This window comes from Colias eurytheme, chromosome 8 (genome assembly GCF_061535395.1).
Source record: "Colias eurytheme isolate Ceu_HAF_F1 chromosome 8, ilColEury1 Martin Lab GWU primary, whole genome shotgun sequence".
In the NCBI taxonomy this organism is placed as follows: Eukaryota; Metazoa; Arthropoda; class Insecta; order Lepidoptera; family Pieridae; genus Colias; species Colias eurytheme.
This window is the reverse complement of record NC_142987.1, coordinates 37,843-58,973: the sequence shown is the minus strand read 5'-3', so window position 1 is coordinate 58,973 and position 21,131 is coordinate 37,843. Positions and strand designations below refer to the sequence as shown.

Below are 21,131 nucleotides of genomic sequence, written 5' to 3'. Positions count from 1 at the left end.
ATTGTTTTAAAAAACGTTATTTTTCCATTAAAATAATAAATATGTGATATTCAAATGTTGAATTATGTTAACTAAGTATAAATAATTAAGTTGACTGCCATTTGGGGATCTTGTAATAAAAAACAAAATGGTTTTTATGGTTTTATATTTTAAACTAAGTCACATCACTTAACCTCTTTAACTTGGAGACCTGAAACAAACAAATGTTTTATTAAATATTAAAATTTGTGATTTTGGTTGAATAGACATAATACAAGTTACAACAATATACTGCATCTACAAAAGTAATCCAAACACAGGCACATTACATTAAACCATAATAGTCCGTTTTCTTATGGGCATGCTTGTATGGAAAGGTATACATTTTTGAGTAAAGCAATGAAATTTGGTTCAAATGTTGTACTCGTCCACCTAAGCCCAAATCGCCTGGTAGCCAGTGTCTACTCCCCGGCAGAAGGGAGGGAGGGGGGGGTTATAGAACAGAGCGCCCGGCGCTCGGAAAAAAAATTCTGGCGGATTCATTTGGCCCTTTGAGTCGAGTTTGGTGTCGTTATCAGGTAACTAGATGATGCCCGATTCATTCCTCATACCAGTTTTTTAGGTTTCCGTAGCAAAATATGTCACAATCTTTAAAATAATAAACTTTTGGCAGTGGCAAAATCCAAACAAACCAGTATATTTTTATATTTTTGTATCAAACTTGGTTTTTAAAAAAATACTGTCTGAAAGGCCATTTCATGCAGATTATAAAAACATTAACATGTAACATATATCTTACCATTTTCAATGTGAAATAAATTATAGAAAGTACAGGAACGTTCGTCAGCGCAGCGTAGGGGACGGCTAATAGACCCGAAAATTGAAAAATAAGCAATAACATAAAACAAAAACCAGTCAAGTGCGAGTCTGACTCGCCCATCTAGTGTTTCGTACTTATTTGTCCTATACCATGTTATCTTGTCTGGTAGGACCTGGTTAACTGATACACACACACTTTCGTCTTTATAATATTAGTGTGATTTTTAATCATCTTTAAATTATAAATGAACTCAGGTAACATTGTTAAAAATAAAGATATATAATAATAGAACGTTTTTGTATTAATAATAATGACAAACACCTCCACAATTACATAATTCGGTACATTTGAGCTGGCGTATAAAACACTTCAATCTGGAATTGCAAGATTTCACGCACCGACATCTTATCAATTCAAAGCTTCTCTTTTCTTTTTATTTCAGATGGGCAGGAATATTTTGATTTTTTTAGGTCCCTAAATATATACAGCCTGTAAAACTGCCCTTAAGGTGTGTTTTTTAAGGGCAGCTTCTGTGGGAGGCAAATTTTCGATTTGCCTGTCCGTTTTTGTTAAAAATTTGTTTGCGACCCTCATTTACTGTCACAGCGGGGTACAATGTGAAAAACAAACATGTACTTATAATAATTATAAAAAAATATAAGTTCTGGATAAGAGTATCCTTAAAATATCGTGACCGTCCTTACCTATCATGCATTGTAATCACAAACTTTTCAATTTCACTGTCTGCATATTTGCCACTGTAAAGTGCTTCAAATCCTCGTGTGACATTCGGATATGCCTTCCATACCTCAAATGCAGGTGTACCTATAGTTATTTTAGACCTTCTAGCTTTGGAACACACGATATAGTAGTAGTAGCCAAAATAATGTTAAGAACAGTCGACAGATATGGCTAGTACAGAATATCATGTATTCCAAGAGTATCCTTAAAATATCGTGATATTTTAAGGATACTCTTATCCAGAACTTATATTTTTTTATTATTTTTATAAGTACATGTTTGTTTTTCACATTGTACCCCGCTGTGACAGTAAATGAGGGTCGCAAACAAATTTTTAACAAAAACGGACAGGAAAATTGAAAATTTGCCTCCCACAGAAGCTGCCCTTAAACAACACACCTTAAGGGCAGTTTTACAGGCTGTATATATCTAGGGACCTAAAAAAATCAAAATATTCCTTGCCCATCTGAAATAAAAAGAAAAGAGAAGCTTTGAATTGATAAGATGTCGGTGCGTGAAATCTTGCAATTCCAGATTGTAGTGTTTTATACGCCAGCTAAAATGTACCGAATTATGTAATTGTGGAGGTGGTTGTCATTATTATTAATACAAAAACGTTCTATTATTATATATCTTTATTTTTAACAATGTTACCTGAGTTCATTTATAATTTAAAGATGATTAATAATCACACTAATATTATAAAGACGAAAGTGTGTGTGTATCAGTTAACCAGGTCCTACCAGACAAGATAACATGGTATAGGACAAATAAGTACGAAACACTCGATGGGCGAGTCAGACTCGCACTTGACTGGTTTTTGTTTTATGTTATTGCTTATTTTTCGGGTCTATTAGCCGTCCCCTACGCTGCGCTGACGAACGTTCCTGTACTTTCTATAATTTATTTCACATTGAAAATGGTAAGATATATGTTACATGTTAATGTTTTTATAATCTGCATGAAATGGCCTTTCAGACAGTATTTTTTTATAAACCAAGTTTGATACAAAAATATAAAAATATACTGGTTTGTTTGGATTTTGCCACTGCCAAAAGTTTATTATTTTAAAGATTGTGACATATTTTGCTACGGAACCCTAAAAAACTGGTATGGGGAATGAATCGGGCATCATCTAGTTACCTGATAACGACACCAAACTCGACTCAAAGGGCCAAATGAATCCGCCAGAATTTTTTTTCCGAGCGCCGGGCGCTCTGTTCTATAACCCCCCCCTCCCTCCCTTCTGCCGGGGAGTAGACACTGGCTACCAGGCGATTTGGGCTTAGGTGGACGAGTACAACATTCGTACCAAATGGCATTGCTTTACTCAAAAATGTATACCTTTTCCCATAAGAAAACGGACTATAATAAAAGAAACGTCTGTTAATGTAATTAGCGCATTATTATTATGTATAATGTTATCTAAACATATAATAAAATCGTACGAAAGTCAAAACTGTACATTAAATATTTTTATAAAAGAATACTTGGGGCGTGATATACAATAGATACCAAAGCCAAAAATATAGTTTTTAGAATTTTTGTCTGTTTCTCTGTATGTATGTCCGGGCTAATCTCAACCCATTGACCACCGAGCGCCCCGATCGGGGCGCGACACAATAGATTATCTATTGTGTCTGTGATTCCGGGGACTGGTGGATTAAAAAGCACTGCATAGATTTACTTCAAATTTGGTACAGAAATAGCTTAGAGACCTGAGGAAGGACATAGGATAGGTTTTATCCCGAAAATCCCATGGGAACGGGAACTATGCGGGTTTTTCATTGACGACGCGGGCGAAACCGGCGCCGGCTTTCGAAAAGCTAGTACATTTATTCAATCTTACACAAGTCTTATTTTGGCTCATTACTTAATAGTTAATATTCATAAACATGTTAAATATTTGGTATTATATCATTCAAATGCTTTATAAATGAGAACTAAATATAAAATTCAACAAAGGCCGCGTTTCATTGTTACAATATTGTAAATCATTGAAATAAAGTAGACGAAATTCCTAAAAGATTGGGTTAGAATCCTGCCGATCGATTTTTGTCTGTACTAGAAAAGAGATTTTTTTTTAATTTCTCATATGCTAGCTTTCCGCTGGGGCTTTGTCTGCGTAATCTGCAATTTTCTATTTCTATACTGAAAATAATGAAATAAGGATTATGCATTCTATTATCTCTTCTAAGTTATACCATATAGAACGATTAAACCGTGGATAACAGCAGGTATTCTCAGGTGTATCCGAAATAGAAATCAAATGCAACTTAAAGTTAAAGCGGACCCTATAAACCATATTTTAAAACTTACATACAGACGTTACAGAAACCATTGTAATAACTTGATTAAAAAATTATAACGTAATTATGACAGAGAAATGTTAAGTAAAGCAGCTAAAAACTCAAAAGAATTATGGAAATTGTTATTTTATATCGACAATATCACTCATATACGAACTATTTAGTAGCGACATGTAGCAAGATGTGTGTTAGGTTTTGATATGTTCGGTTTTTAAAATATAGTTTTTGTTCTTGTCTGTCGATCAAGCGTTTTATTTTATTAGAGGTTATGGACCCAGATTTTTTAGTTGAAAATGACGACGAATTTTCTTGTTAGTGTGCCTAAATTGAAAGGACGTGAAAACTACAGCGAATGGGCTTTTGCGGCTGAGAATTTTCTGGTGCTGGAGGGATTGTCTGATTGCATCAAGTCGGAGACTGTACCAGCAGAAATAGGAGCAGCAGGTGACGCGAAAACCAGAGCTAAGCTGATCATGACAATAGATTCGTCGCTTTATGTGCATATAAAAAGTGTACAAACGACACATGAGCTGTGGAAGAAATTGAAGAACCTATTTGATGACTCAGGATTCACGAGAAGAATCAGTTTGCTGAGGAGTTTGATTTCAATACGACTCGAAAATAGTGCTTCAATGACTTCGTACGTGACACAAATCATTGAAACAAGCCAAAAATTAAGCGGTACGGGCTTTAATATCAATGATGAGTGGGTCGCATCGCTTTTGTTAGCGGGATTAACAGAAAAATATTCCCCTATGATAATGGCGATTGAACATTGTGGCATACCATTGACATCAGACGCCATTAAAACAAAATTATTGGACATGGAAGAAAGTGGAAATGGCAAAGACATTAGCGCTTCCAATTCCAGTGGAGCATTTGCGAGTTATAAGATGAAACGGAATGTTGGTAACACTGAACAGATGTCAAACTTGTCAAAGTCAAAACCAAAAGTCATTAGATGCTACAAATGTAAACAAACAGGACATTATCGCAATCAGTGTACATTTTCGGACAAAAATGCGTCGAATACAAATAAAAATGAACGCACAAGAAGTAACGCGTTTAGCGCCGTGTTCCTAAATGGTGAATTTTGTAAAAGTGACTGGTATATTGACTCCGGGGCGAGTGTTCATCTTACCGCGAACGAAGAATGGTTGTCAAATGTGTCGCGAGATGTTATGATCAAAGAAATTGTCGTGGCAAATAAAGATAAAATACCAGTAGTATGTACTGGAGATGTGCAGATTACGACAAAGACGCATGCCTGTGAATACGATATTACAGTGGAAGATGTATTATGCGTGCCGAAGTTGACTACAAATCTGTTGTCTGTTAGTCAACTTATATCAAAAGGAAACAAAGTTTCATTCAACAATAATGGATGTCAGATTTTCAACCAAGCAGGAGTATTAGTGGCTACAGCGAGTCTGTTGAATGGTGTGTATAAACTAAACATGCCTGAGTGTTGTTCATCGGCTGCAGTGATGGTGTCCAGTGAAGTTTGGCATCGACGTCTAGGTCATGTCAACAGCCAGTATTTGAACAAGATGCAAGATGCTGTACAGGGATTGACACTTGATAGTAAGACTGATATATCAAAGTCATCTTGTGTTGCATGCTGTGAGGGGAAGCAGAGCCGCTTACCTTTTCCCAAAGAAGGTAACAGAAGTACTGAGTTGCTACATATTGTGCATACTGATCTCTGCGGACCAATGGAAAACCTATCTCTAGGTGGTTCTAGATACTTTATGCTGTTCATAGACGATTTTAGTCGTATGACATACATTTATTTTTTGAAAAGTAAAGATGAGGCATTAACATGTTTTCAACAGTATAAAGCAGAGGTTGAGAATCAACTTAATTGCAGCATAAAGATCTTGAGAAGTGACAACGGGACAGAATTCTGCAACAGTAAGTTTGACAATTTTTTGAAGTCGCATGGGATCGTACATCACAAAACGAACCCATACACTCCCGAGCAGAATGGCCTCTCGGAACGATATAATCGGACTGTCGTTGAGAAAGCCAAGTGTCTACTGTTTGATGCAGGTCTCGAGAAAAGGTTTTGGGCAGAGGCGGCACACACAGCAGTGTACTTACAGAACAGGACTGTGACCGCATCATTAAATTATAAAACTCCTTTCGAGATATGGACAGGCAGGAAGCCTGATGTAAGTCATCTTCGTGTTTTCGGTAGTACAGTCATGGTACATGTGCCGAAACAAAAGAGATTAAAGTGGGACAGAAAGTCTGATAAATGTATCCTTGTCGGCTATTCCAATGAGGTCAAAGGGTACAGAATTTACAACCCGAAGACTAATGCCATTACTACCAGTCGAGATGTTATAGTGTTGGAGAAGATGGAGACAGAGAGTGATCTGAAGGTACAGGAAAATTGTTCAGATGAAGTGAATATGGTTCCAGTGGAGGAAAAAGACTTGACACCTCAGGAAGATTCACTTGAACAATCAGAGAGCTCGAACACAGATGACAGCAGTGAACTATATGTACCTTGTGAAGAAGACACATTAGATAGCTCTGAGACTAGTACAACAGACAGTGAAGACTCCATTATATTGAACAATGTCAACATAATATCTGGTCCCCGGCGTAGGCAGCAGCCAGACAGATATGGATTTGCAAGTGCTTGTATAAAAGATGACAACATGTTCATGGATGAGATATCCTTGCAGGAAGCTTTGGAAGGTCCAGAGAAAGAACATTGGTTAGCGGCAGTACAGGATGAGCTACAGTCATTCGAGAATCATAGTGCATGGGAACTCGTAGATGTACCAAAAGATGGTACTATAGTGCAGTGCAAGTGGGTGTTACGAAAAAAGTACGATAGTGAAAACAATGTGCGTTATCGTGCTCGTTTGGTCGCAAAGGGCTTCACCCAAAAATATGGTGTAGATTACACAGAAACATTTTCGCCTGTAGTGAGACATACAACCCTTCGACTATTATTTGCATTGTCTGTAAAGTTAGGTATGGATGTTCACCATTTAGATGTCAAGACTGCTTTCTTGAATGGTGATTTAGAGGAAACCATTTACATGAAAATGCCAGATTGTTATAATAGTAGTAGTTCAGATCATAAAGTATTGAAACTTAAAAAGGCCATTTATGGACTTAAGCAAGCCTCTAGAGCTTGGAATAAAAAGGTTGATAATTGTTTGATCAGTAATGGTTACAAAAGGTCAAAAATAGAACCATGTATGTATACAAAGAATATTAATAATTGTAAGACCATTGTGACAGTCTATGTCGACGATTTCTTTATATTTTCCAATGATATAATTGAAACTAATAACTTGAAACAGATTTTATCTAATAATTTCAGCATTAAGGACTTAGGTGAAGCTAAATTATGTCTTGGAATGAATGTAACCTTCAATAAAGATAAAGGATATGTAACTTTGAGTCAGGAAGCTTATATTGATCAACTTTTAAGCAGATTTAATTTAAGTGATTGTAAGACTGTTGATACTCCGATGGAGGTCAAATTAAATGTAAATAAAGGTCCAGTAGGGGCAAATAGTCATGTGCTCTATCAACAACTAATTGGTAGTTTGATGTACTTGTCAGTCTTAACTAGGCCAGATATTAGTTACTCTATAAGTTTTTTAAGTCAGTTTAATAATTGTCACACAAAAGAGCATTGGGGATATGCAAAAAGAGTATTAAGGTATTTAAAACGAACTAAATGTTATGGAATAAAATATTGTAAAGAAGGTAATTCAGAAATAACAGGCTATGTAGATGCTGATTGGGCTTCTAACTCTGAAGATAGGAGATCATATACTGGAATGTGTTTTTTGTTATCTGATGGTGTAATATCATGGGAGTGTAGAAAACAGAAATGTGTAGCCCTCTCTAGCACTGAATCAGAGTATATTGGTCTATCTGAAGCATGTAGAGAAGCATTATATCTTAAGGAATTACAATATGAAATAACCAATAAGATGTACACTATTTGCATATTTAATGATAACCAAGGTGCGCAGAAGCTGTGTGCAAATCCAGCATTTCATAAACGTACAAAGCATATCGATATTAAATATCATTTTTGTTGTGATCTAGTAAGAGATAAAATTGTTAAGGTGCTGTATTTGCCAACAGCTGATATGCCAGCTGATTTTCTTACTAAAAGTTTATGTTCAGCAAAACATTATAAATTTATGTTGCTTCTTGGCATAGTTTGTATAGAATAATTTTGTATATGATTGTTTAGTGAATATTGTGATAAGTAGGGGTGTTATTTTATATCGACAATATCACTCATATACGAACTATTTAGTAGCGACATGTAGCAAGATGTGTGTTAGGTTTTGATATGTTCGGTTTTTAAAATATAGTTTTTGTTCTTGTCTGTCGATCAAGCGTTTTATTTTATTAGAGAAATCGATAAGACAAATTACCAACTTTAAACCAGCTAAATTACACAGTAAAGATCTTCTCAAATCGTATTCTTCTCCTTGCAAATTGGTAAATGTGGTTAATGATTTTTTCGCTGATGTTGGTAAAGATTTGGCAAATCAACTATTGACTAAAAATAATTTATGGTGATATTCATTCAAGTATTATAATTGCATTCGATTCTAGATATCAGATTTCAAATTTTAGAATAACATCTCTGGTATTTAAAAAGAAAGAAGATTTTGTTTTGGTTTGCTTTTTGCCAAACCGGGGCAATGCCTATTAATGTTATAACACTAAATAGTTTATACTATAGTTCTATGGTGGAGTAAGTGTAAGGGCGCGGGCACACGATGCGTTGCGGCGCCGCACCGCAAAGATTTCACCGTGTCAGTGGGCACACGAGTGGTGCGGCGCCGTAACGTTGTTCTGTCGCAGCGGCGTCGTAGCAGCGTTGCACAGCGTGTCCTTCCTTGTGACGAAAACAACTGAGCGGTGCCGCTCCGACGTCGCACCGCATTCACCCCTCCCCGCCTCGTCTTGGTGGTTACAAGTCCGGTGCGGCGCCGGAGCGCATCGTGTGACATGCCACAGATATTTCTATGTAAGACGACGCAGCGACACCGCTCCGGCGCCGCACCGCCGCCGCAACGCATCGTGTGCCCCCGCTCTTAGTCAACCATACATATTTATAATTTAATTGTATGATTCACTAGTGGTTATAATAAGTAGTTACCGGGAGGTAAGCTTTGCTTAAGCTTCTCTGCTTTCTCCTTGTCGGTGATCACGAGTGTGTACAGGAAGCGGGAGCAGCGGACCTTGAATTTGACATTCTCCGGGTTCTTCTTTATTTTAACCGCTGAAATTCAAAATTTTAATAAGTTCAAGTAAACACTATAACACTCAGGTTGTCCCTAAATACAATAAATCATTTTGATATATTTTCAATTGTTGCAGGTTTAAATGGTCATTAAGTACGTAACGCCGTCCCCGGAGAATAAAATGATAACTGCCATTACCATAGTTTTATTGTTATATAATCTGAAATAATTTGGAAAATCCAAAAGTGCACGCCTCATAATTTTTTTTTAATAAATATTTATTAATTATTATTTTTGTTTATTTAATAACAATTAAACCACATCGAATCAGACCCTGAAAAATGAAAGGGTTCTATTCCTGAGCATACTCAAGCGTAAGAGAAAAAAAAAGACTTGATTAGTAAAGTATTTCGGTCGCTATCGTGTTAACAAGAAAAAGGATCCGCACATACAGACACACGGACGTCCAAGACAGAACTTTTTAAACTGTTTTTTAACTAGTTTAAATAACAAAAATGACATCAAAAATATCATGAACGTTAAAAATAGTGTTTTTTCTTAATATGTGTGTGTATGTTTTATCTTACAAGTGCAATGTATGATACATAAAGACATTTTAAGTTTGAAAAATCAGATGTTTTGCGCGAAGTGACAGTAGTACCCACCTCAACGCTTCGCTTATGAGGCGTGCAATATACCATATCTGAAACCTACCTACTTAGCCTAATACTTCTATACAATTATTTTTGTAATTTTTCTCCTCTAATCTACAAATATATACAATAATATTCACTGCTATTTCCCAGAACATATTCATACTAGAAAAAAAAGATAGTGAAAAAGTTTCCTTACTCTTCATGTGATAATAACTTTTACAATAATATTTGTGAAAAAACGAATTGGCGAAATAATGATGAAAGCCAAGTATCATTTTACTCTCGTAAAAATATGATATCGCGCTAATGGTAAGTCCATCTACATGATGATTACGATAATGATCAGGAAGACTGATTATTATTAATTTTAACTGTGTTCATTTTTAATATAATAATAGTTGATAACTCTCATATTCCATTCTCTCATTCAAAAAACCCCACAATAGTTTGGAAAATCCAAAAGTGCACGCCTCATATTTTTTTTTTAATAATTATTTATTAATTATTATTTTTGTTTATTTAATAACAATTAAACCACATCGAATCAGACCCTGAAAAATGAAAGGGTTCTATTCCTGAGCATACTCAAGCGTAAGAAAAAAAAAAGACTCGATTAGTAAAGTATTTCGGTCGCTATCGTGTTAACAAGAAAAAGGATCCGCACATACAGACACACGGACGTCCAAGACAGAACTTTTTTGAACTGTTTTTTAACTAGTTTAAATAACAAAAATGACATCAAAAATATCATGAACGTTAAAAATAGTGTTTTTTCTTAATATGTGTGTGTATGTATTATCTTACAAGTGCAATGTATGATACATAAAGACATTTTAAGTTTGAAAAATCAGATGTTTTGCGCGAAGTGACAGTAGTACCCACCTCAACGCTTCGCTTATGAGGCGTGCAATAAAAGTTCATTGGCTATTATCGAATAATGCATTTGTCCAACATTAACGAGAATAAAATGATAAGTGTATATTAGTAAATTTACACATTGCAGTTAAATGATACAACTTTTTTAATTTTAATTATCTTTAGTTTAGATAAAGTTATTAAAACTATTTTTAAGCATAATAAAAGGTTAAAATATTTGGTACCACTGAGCCTTTTTAACCAACCTAAAAAAAAGGAGGAGGTATCAATTCGGCCAGCATATATATTTTTTTATATATGTACACAGATTACGCCGAGGTTTCTGAACCGATTTACGTGATTCTTTTTTTTATGATGCGGAATGGTTTCGAATTGGTCCCATAAACGGTTGGACTAAAGCAAAGGGGGCGCAGGACTTGTGTCATTATAACACCTATTTATAATTGTTTTATCGTAAAGATTACGCTAATATAAGCATGTTTTATACGAACAACTTTTCTCTAAAATAAAAAATGGCCGAGATATTCGGCCTCAAAGATTTAAGAGAAGAACGAGCGGTTTTGCCAATATTTTGGTTCAAACGGGAGCAAAACTAAAAATTTGAAATTTTCGGGAAAAACTGACTATCTTTGAAAGGCCACAGCTTAGTTGTTATAAGGTTTAGAGAGCTGCGGTTAGGCTTTAATTCTTGCAAATTTAATTAGCTTTGTAATTTTGTTAATTACCTATCCTGCAAATGAAAAAGTATTATCCTTTTTATGATTTTATATGCCCTCAGTTTCAATTCTTTAAAAATCTATTTCTACCTTCTTTTTGTTTTTCAGATATTGTGAGTGTACTATTTGTCTCACAGACTGTTCTATGCTCTAATGAAAGAAAATTAAATGCACTACAACTTTATTATACGACCTTCTCATAGAACAGTTGCCAATGGTTTTTGCCAATATTTTGCTTCAAACAGGAGCAAAACTAAAAATTTCAATATTTCGGGAAAAATGAACCATCTTTGAATGGCCACAGTTTAGTCGTTATAGGGTTTAGTGAGCTGTAATTAGGCTTAAATTGTTGCAAATTTAATAACCTTAATTTATGTACTGAATGATACTTGTCGGAAACGCATAGTTTATGACTTTTAGAGCAAAAAGTGAAAGAAGTCCAAAATTTTCGCAGTTTATCACGTGGTGCGCAGCGAGCACAACTTTTTCGAAGTTGCAAATTGGGATTTTCATCACCCTAACTGATCCAAAAAACGTACCAAAAATTCAGAACTACATCGTGCTTTGCGAATTTAGGGTTTTTTAGTGTCGATTTCTACTGGCCTATATTTAAAAAATGCATTAGTTCAGAGAGCCTACTACAGAAAAACCATGGAGGGTTCCATCCATTGTAGCGTAAGAACTTACAGGACAGTTCTTTGGCATATTTGTAGTTAGATATAAGTTACATATAATGTAAAATTAAATTGTACATGATTTTAAAAAAGCAATGTTACCAATTGAGCTGAAATTTTGTATATTATATGTATGAAAATCGGATAAGGATGAAAAATTATCATGACATAGAGCTGACCCAATGGTGGAATCAGAAGATGGCCATAGGAACTCAGTAATTAATTCATTTAATAAAAATAAATGTGTTAAAAAAAAAACGACTTTAACATCTAAATAATATGTAGTAGTTAATAATTATATCAAATCTTATTTTATTTTTTACTTTTCTGCTTTTGAAGTCAGTTCTTTTTTAACATAGTCATTTTTATTAATCTCTCCATGTCTATTCTTAGCAAGTTATAGGTAGGTAGTCACTTATCGGTTTTTTATATTTCCTGAAAAGTTACGTTTCTGCAGTTACCTATCTAAAATGATAATGTAAAAACAACTTTTCTCCGGGGACAGCGATAAGTAAAGTAATATATATATATTTGTTCAATTACGTTATTGTTTGAAATGAATATTAACTTTCAACAAGTTCGGTAGCAAATTCAAGCAGGGCTTGCCGCTTGTGCCTTTGTGTACACAACAGCTGAAGCTATGATTGGATCACATGTAACCAATACCTATTCATAAAACAAATGAGTTGCATTAAATGCAAAAACCATAAAATACATACTTACATTTAGCGTCTTTCCTGCGGGCTTTGAGCAGGAAGTCTTTAATGTCTTTTATTTCACGGGGCTGAAATAAACATTAAATTTATTGAATTATCTTTGGTTATGTTTCATATAAACATATTATATTTTCGATATTCTAATTTAAAAATAATACGAAATATTACTCAAAGTAATTTCATATTATAATGATTAAAAGAGAAATATTAATTTTAAGAGATATGGACGGTAAAAACAAAATATTGTCCTTACCATGATGAAGAATGATACGGCCGGCTGAAAAAAAAACAAATATAAAATGAAATATACACCAATTTCACAATAATATAAATACTATATTGAATTCATATGCATATAACACAATAAAACACTAGTTTTTCATTGATATTTTTAGATTAATTGTGTAAAACCACAAAATCGTACTTCTCGTACCTGTCAAACACGACTGAAAGAACTTTTTTTTTTTTTTTTTTTTATAATGGCAAGAAGATATGACTATTTGCCAGTGTCAAATGACTGAAAGAACTTGTCAAATTGACATTTGACATGGGATAATAAAGACCATAGATTATACACTTATTAGCTCTGAGGTGAGGCCAGTGAGGGGGAATGGAACTATAGTCCTTTTCACTCAGAGGAATAAACCTATAGAGTTCTTATATTGAGACAGAACAAAATACATATTTTCTAATCTACTTACTCTTAGTCAATAACAGCATAAGTCAGATTGAGATAGCGATAGAGTATCTGCACTATCTTCAAACGTAGCGCGCCGGCAGTCAGTTTGTTTTCCAACCAGCTGGTGGGCTCAGTGCGTCAAGTGTTTTTAACGAAATATTTAGAAAATATAAAGTGTATAGTGTTTCTTTTTATTTGTCAGTGTGCTAAAATGACTATTGTATGTTTAGCTACCGGCTATTACTAGTCGAATGGGAGTTTTGGATGAAAACAATGAAAAAATATCTTTCCATCGGTAAGTGATTTTCAGCAAATTGATAAATATTTATGTTCTAACCCTATTTGAAGGTTATATCAAGCGCTTTTTTTATAAGTTTATGTTGTAACTGTAACATTTACCCACTTTATGGGGTTGTGGAATACAAAAGAATTAAATAATTTTTAAAAAATGTCACAATATTATCAAGTTTGGCATTTTGTTTACCACCGTAGTGTTGTAACACATCTAGCGTATATTATCGATTTATGACAAAAAATCTATTTCATATTAACGTTGATTTATTTATTTTGTTTCTTATATCAGATTTATATGTAGTTGTTGTAGCAAATAATTGATGTAAATTTTCTACAGCAGGAAAATAAAAAATACCACGTGGTTGTTTTATTTTACTTATCTGTTTAGTTTGTTGTTTCTCTTTTAGATTATTAATAAATTCATTTTGTTTTAGATTTCCAGAGCTAAATAAGAAATGGGTATAAAACATGAGACGTGTAGATTGGACGCCGTCGAAATTTGCTAGATTGTGTTCACTGCATTTCGAGCCTGCGTGTTATCAAGATGGATACTCTAGAAGAATTGTGCAATCTTACGCTTACGTTTTTTTTTGTTCCTTTAGATAATAAATACATTTGTGTGTGAGTGAATTTTTATTTGGAAATTTTTTTACACATTTACTATAAATGTGTAACTATGTGAAAATTAAACGGTTGATTAAATGACAGTTCTCATAGATGAGAAACTACTATTGAAATACATACTTAATATACATGCGTTTTCAAAGAAAAACCCGCATAGTTCCCATTCCTGTGGGATTTACGGGATCAAAAGTAATTTTTCCAAATTTCATTGTAATCGGTTTAGTAGTATTCGCGTGAAAGAGTAACAAACATCCATCCTCACAAACTTTCGCTTTATTAGTAGGATGTAAGGAAAATGTTTTCTTTAAAACTGTCCTTTTATGAACTTGTTAAAATTCATGCTGACTGTGCCTTTCTCCTCACTCCTTTAACTTTATTGATCTTTATTTTAAATTATGTAGTTATATTTCAAGTTTTAAAATTTATTTTAAAATATACTAGCTTTCCGCCCGCGTTTTTAAAGAAAATCCCGCACAGTTCCCGTTCACGTGGGATTTCCGGTATAAAACCTATCCTATGTGTGTATGTACAAAATTTCATTGTAATCGGTTCAGCAGTGAAAGAGAAAGTTATCCATTCTCGCATAATTTCGCATTTATTATATTCGTAGGATTAAACAAATAATGTATTCAACTGAAATTTATGATTAATTTTGTTTTTTTTTATTATTTATTATTTCACGAAACCGTAAATGCAAAATGCATTCACGATTTTATCGATTGAAGCACATCCCATCACTATCACCTTCTATCTATCTAAATACGTACCTATAGTAAAAATGGTGCCATGACTATGTTGAAACGTAGCTTGTAGTCTATAGCTATCTCATTCTTTCTTACGACGTTTTCTTTAGATAGAAAGAAACAAATATATGTAAATTGTATACGCTCGATACAAGTACTCTATAGGTTTATTCCTCTGAGCCTTTTCACCTATGATGATTCCTGTGACACTTCATCGTGTTCCGAATTACGAATTTTATGTTTAAAAAGTCAAAATAATTTTAGTGCATAATATTTTTATTTTATGGCGGCATTATTACCAAAAATATAAAAATGAAACATCTTAAGCTTATAAATCAAAACCAGTATTGTTTAGTTTAATATAATGAAAAATAAAATAAAATATCACAAAAATATAATACCTACGCAATTCGTGTACATGAAATGGATCGTTGAAAAATCATAGAGTTGGAAAATCATATAATCGGCGCCCATCTTGTGATCGTTTGTCAATCGAGTCAATCGTCTGTACGAGTGCGTCAGCCTTGTATACAAGTTGTATTTTTATATTGATACTTTACGTGGTATTCTGTTATTGTTTCTAATTGTTATTGTTGACTTTTTGTTGCTGTTGTTTGCTAAGTTTCCTTAGTTAATTGTTGGCGAATTGCCGAAAAAACTAATTTTGGTACTTTCTTAAAATCGATTTCATTTCCATATAGAATATTATCGATTATCGAAAACAATTGATACGATTTCAGTAACCGACATCTCTACACGTGTCAAAAATCGATGTGTCACAGGAATCATCATAATGTATCTACAGACGCTCCGATTTGGTTGGTGCCAACCATATCGGAACCGACAAGGCAACCATTCCAACATTGCTACAGATTGTCCGACGGTTGGCCTTCCAGCTGTCAGTTGACCATAGAGTAATATGTCAGTTGACCATAGTACGAAGAGAATGGGCTAAATTCTACTATAGAAATAGAGAAAATTACAGTCATAATATGCGGCTCTTACAACTTATTTTTTAAGGTTTTTAATGTAGCCGCACTGTCAATTTTTTTTAATACTTCTAACATAATAAAATACGCTTGATTTCTGGCATCTCTATTTGCGTAATCTTTGTTACTTAAGTCCAACAAACAGGGAAAGTCTTTATATAGTTCCAGCAATTTTATTAATATGTCACGTTCGGTGACCGTAACTCCCTCGGCGTTCATGTTGACGTCCTACACCGGCGGCGTTGCGAATCTGAATGAGCCAATTACCTATATTACTCTATGGAATGAGCCGATTTGGTCGGAACAAAGCTTCCAGACGTTCCAATTTGGTTGGATCGGATAGGAAGTTGGTTTGGTCGGTATCGCCGGCGCATCCGACCACGTCAAACCAATATTAATAATAATTATGTCGGACCGACCGCTCTCTACACTTTCCGATTTGGTCGTGGTCGGATGGTTGGCACCAACCAAATCGGAGCGTCTGTAGATGCTATTAGGTGGAAAGGACTATAATAGCATCTACAGACGCTCCGATTTGGTTGGTGCCAACCATCCGACCACGACCAAATCGGAAAGTGTAGAGAGCGGTCGGTCCGACATAATTATTATTAATATTGGTTTGACGTGGTCGGATGCGCCGGCCATACCGACCAAACCAACTTCCTATCCGATCCAACCAAATTGGAACGTCTGGAAGCTTTGTTCCGACCAAATCGGCTCATTCCATAGAGTAATATAGGTAATTGGCTCATTCACATTCGCAACGCCGCCGGTGTAGGACGTCAACATGAACGCCGAGGGAGTTACGGTCACCGAACGTGACATATTAATAAAATTGCTGGAACTATATAAAGACTTTCCCTGTTTGTGGGACTTAAGTAACAAAGATTACGCAAATAGAGATGCCAGAAATCAAGCGTATTTTATTATGTTAGAAGTATTAAAAAAAATTGACAGTGCGGCTACATTAAAAACCTTAAAAAATAAGTTGTAAGAGCCGCATATGACTGTAATTTTCTCTATTTCTATAGTAGAATTTAGCCCATTATCTTCGTACTATGGTCAACTGACATATTACTCTATGGTCAACTGACAGCTGGAAGGCCAACCGTCGGACAATCTGTAGCAATGTTGGAATGGTTGCCTTGTCGGTTCCGATATGGTTGGCACCAACCAAATCGGAGCGTCTGTAGATGCTTTAATACTTGTGATGTAAAACAAATGGTTTGTTATCGATAAAAACTTTTCTGATATCGACTACAATGATAGAAATATTACCGACACTATTTTTGATTCAGACTCAGATTATCCAGAAGTTAACCGGTGTAAACAAAACGAAGCGACGAAATTTGTAATCTTATTAGTTCTCAGAACTTTCACCGGGGGCGCTTTGAATCGGCACAGCAAATAGCTGTCATTTTTTATGGGATAGCCAGTCCAGCGTATAGTTATGGAGGTCAGTGGCCTATTGGTAGCGTGCTAAGGCGCGGGACAGACACAAGCGGCACGGCGCGCCTCGGGCGTGCTGCCGGCGCAACCGTGGCACAACCGTGGCGTGCCGTCTCAACGCCTTTCCAAAGATCTTTCATACAAAATGTAGAAGAAGTACGTGGTGCAAAACAGATTGAAGAGGTGCGCTTATGGCACGCCCGCGCCCGCGCCGCTTGTATTTGACCGCTTCAATCGCTTCAATCACGCCTAAACTACTGAACCAATTTTCATGAAATTTGGTATGGAGATATTTTGATACCTATATATACATTTTGTATGAATGTAAAAAGTATACATGGACAGTTTATATTCAGAAGTTATTATTTTAAAAGAACTCCAAGGCGAATTGTTGAATAACACAGATTTTATGCAAAAGTCCACTGCAGAAAAATGGCAATTTATTTAAAAAAAATGTCTTGACGAATTTGTTTAATAATAATAATAATAAGGGCGTAGGGATGTGACGACCCCATCGCCCACGGTTGGAATATCTAATGTTTACGTGACAATAGATATTCCACCCGTGCAATCAGTCAACCCGCAGGACACCTTGTGGCGGGGTGTCGGGGAGTAGCGACCCCGCGGGAACCGAGTGCTCCCGGGGGAGGCCCCTGTCTTCATCTCCGGCTCGCCTTCACCGGCCGGTCGGAGTGAAGCCTGACGAGGACAGGACCCCCACCTCTGGCTTGCCTTAACCGGCCGGCCAGAGTGGAGTCGCGAGAGCTTTTAGCTCGAAGGGTGGATGCGAAGCATAAGTGGCGAGTGGGCACGTGATGCTGGACCCTCAGGGAGCGCGTGATCGTAGTTTAAAGTCCAGGGACGCCTCTCCACCCTTTAGCTGCTCACAATATGTTGCCCTATTGCAGCGACTTATTTCGGGGGCCCATACAGTGAGAGGGCGAGTCACCACCTGCCAACATATTTTTACTTTCTGTTAGTAGAAAGGCAGGTGCCATAGTTTCCCATAGTCCCCAGTACCAGTCCATTAAGCATCCCAATCCATAGCCCAATTATTAAATTTCCATACCCTGCAATAGTCCTACATCGGCCGCGGACTGCCTAGGGCTGTATCTCTATAGTGCAGTCATGGGCAGGCTGCGGCTGGTGTCCCACAACACATTAAAATTCTCGAAAGGGCCTCTGCGTGTTGGATCCGTGTCCCCACGTAAGCCTTCCAAAGATCCGGGTACTGTCCTTCTGGTGGTACCCGAGTATTATGGAGAAGAGAAACATAATAATAATAATAATACAAAAGATTTATTGCAACCAACAAAACACACATAATGATACACAATACAAAAAAAAAAGGGAAAACAAACATAAAATAACACAAAATAATAAGGAATTTACAAATTACAATAGTTATAAGTACACAAATGTATTATGTGTGTTGCGCACTGGCTGCAATTAGGCCCTGGCTCAGCATAATGTTGTGGGAGCAAGCTCCACAACGCTGATAATTCGTTTTATTCGTATTAGTTTGTTTAAAAAAAATGATTAGCTAAGTATATACTCTCTGTTCCCGCCACTTCATCATTTACTGAAAGAGTCTTTTCGGTCATGAATGTGAAGTGGCGTGTGAAGTACAAAAAAATACATTTTAAAAAATATTTATTTACTCTTTATTTACCTCCTTTAAAATCAGATATACTCTATTTCTTCAAATAAAAGTTGGCAACCCTAGCCATGCTTGATGGGCGCACGATCGTCAGTAGGCGTAGAGGGAGAATGAACTATAGGGAGAACATCGGCGTATACCCTCGGAGCAATTATCAAGCTTGTTAATTGCTCCGAGGCGTATACCCGAACGAGATGGCGAATCCTTACGTCAATGTTGCCAACTATTATAAAAACTTTTTATCCGAAAAACTGGCAAAATATCTATAAATGTTTGGGTATTTTTTTTGTAAGATAGGTTTATAAAGAAAAAGACAGATTTGAAAAGATTTTGTTATATTTTATTAACTTAACCCTTATTCAAACGCGAGCCTGTGGAGGAGTTAACAAAAAAGTAAGATACGCTCCTGGGTAATTTTGGGTCGTAGATTTCAAAAATACACACAAAAGAGGGGTTAGTGGGGGGAAGTAACATTTTATTGGTGGGAAGTATATATCCCGTCATCTGTTCTCTCTTGTAAAAAGGTTGGAAAGGTGGGAACCATAGCTCCCAGTATCCAGTATGACACCAATATTTTAAAACACTAGTTAGTTGCCCTGACTCTACTTGTGAATTAAATTTAATCGTAAAAAATTATATAGATCATAATATTATAGATGCTCGTGGGAAAGTGCAATGAAATTATTAATTTACCTTAAGACCTGGTCCATGGATTTTTGATTGTTGGGCAGTACTCAGTCGCTCAATAATAATTTCCTAAAAAAATAAAATTTGATTTTGTAGAAATAGAATATACCCCTATAAAAATAAATTAATAACTTGTTTTGTTTATTATGTAGACGTAGTAACAAAATCAGTCTATGAATATTTAAACTACAACATTTAAATTCAAACTAAACGGATCACAAAAATTACTCACTGTTGTAAAAAGTGTTGGAATTGTATTGGGCATTAAATACGTTTTTTTTTTCGTTTTTCGAAAATAACGCGACTCAAAATGTATAGAACATATTCTGTGACTTTTTCCTGGTATCCAGTTCTTCCTTCCGGTAGCTCGAATCCGTCTGTTTAATGTACTTGTTTCTTTTGGAAACCTAAAAAACATAGGTATTTAATATTAAAAAAACATTTCACGATTTTGGGGAAAATTTTACCCTGTACTGGTATCGCATAAGTTAATCACATGATTATACCATAAATGATTGAAACTACGTAAAAACAAATGGCGTCCTGAACAATAAGAACACTTCTTAATTTAGTCGGATAACACACAAAAATGTTTACGTCTATTTTGATGAAAATATTATATATTTGTAGATAATTTCACATTAGAGATAATGAAAATGGATCAACTATAAAACATTAAACTTCAAATAAGTTTACTTACTCTGTGAAAGGTAATATTTGGTAATCTTCGTTCCGGCCGATTTTTACAACCAATTACACTACAACGCACCATATTTTCACTTAAAATCGGATTAAGAGCTATTACGCACTGTCGACCAGTCGCTGGCGACTCAGTCGCCGGCGACTGTGACTTACTATAGTTTAAATAGGGGCTTGCGCACTTAGTCGTCAGTCGTCCAGGAGTAAGTCCAGTCGCCGGCGACTGAGTCGCCGGCGACTGGTCGACAGTGCGTAATAGCTCTAAAACAGATCACTGTCAACGTTTATTAAACTTTGAAGTCACAGCGAGAAAAAAATAGAAAACTAGCAAAACAATGGACTGTAGCCGCTTGTTTGGGACAAACTACCTTTGTCCCCAACAAAAGAAATCGCATAACATGAAAGAAACAAAAAACAATGTTTCTGTCTCGCTTGCCCTTAGCGTTATAGTCATAAGTGTATTTCTCTCACGCATTTCTTGTCATTTTAGTGCCTCCTCTAGTTCAATGTCAGTAGGATACATCCAGCACCGCGGCCTTGAGCTGACGTACGTCGGGGATGGACCGTGAATAAGACG

General features: G+C 35.6%; 1 protein-coding gene and 2 long non-coding RNA genes across 3 annotated transcripts; 1 reads left to right on the top strand and 2 right to left on the bottom strand.

Moving 5' to 3' along the window:
• Nucleotides 1-128: 128 nt before the first annotated feature.
• On the bottom strand, nucleotides 129-13,186 carry RpL38 (ribosomal protein L38). Its single transcript, XM_090104818.1, has 5 exons — nucleotides 13,164-13,186; nucleotides 12,984-13,007; nucleotides 12,738-12,798; nucleotides 9,008-9,130; nucleotides 129-190 (listed from the first exon to the last, which is right to left on the bottom strand). The coding sequence occupies exons 2-5, from the start codon at nucleotides 12,984-12,986 to the stop codon at nucleotides 165-167; spliced, it is 213 nt and encodes a 70-aa protein (XP_089960944.1). The 5' UTR covers nucleotides 12,987-13,007; nucleotides 13,164-13,186; the 3' UTR covers nucleotides 129-164.
• Nucleotides 13,187-13,382: 196 nt separating this feature from the next.
• Nucleotides 13,383-14,328, top strand: LOC149906199 (uncharacterized). The gene is made up of 2 exons (XR_016457033.1): nucleotides 13,383-13,704; nucleotides 14,138-14,328. It is a non-coding gene; the product is annotated as an uncharacterized LOC149906199 (long non-coding RNA).
• Nucleotides 14,329-19,861: 5,533 nt separating this feature from the next.
• On the bottom strand, nucleotides 19,862-20,635 carry LOC149906198 (uncharacterized). Its single transcript, XR_016456978.1, has 3 exons — nucleotides 20,556-20,635; nucleotides 20,088-20,262; nucleotides 19,862-19,924 (listed from the first exon to the last, which is right to left on the bottom strand). It is a non-coding gene; the product is annotated as an uncharacterized LOC149906198 (long non-coding RNA).
• Between the last annotated feature and the right edge of the window lie 496 nt (nucleotides 20,636-21,131).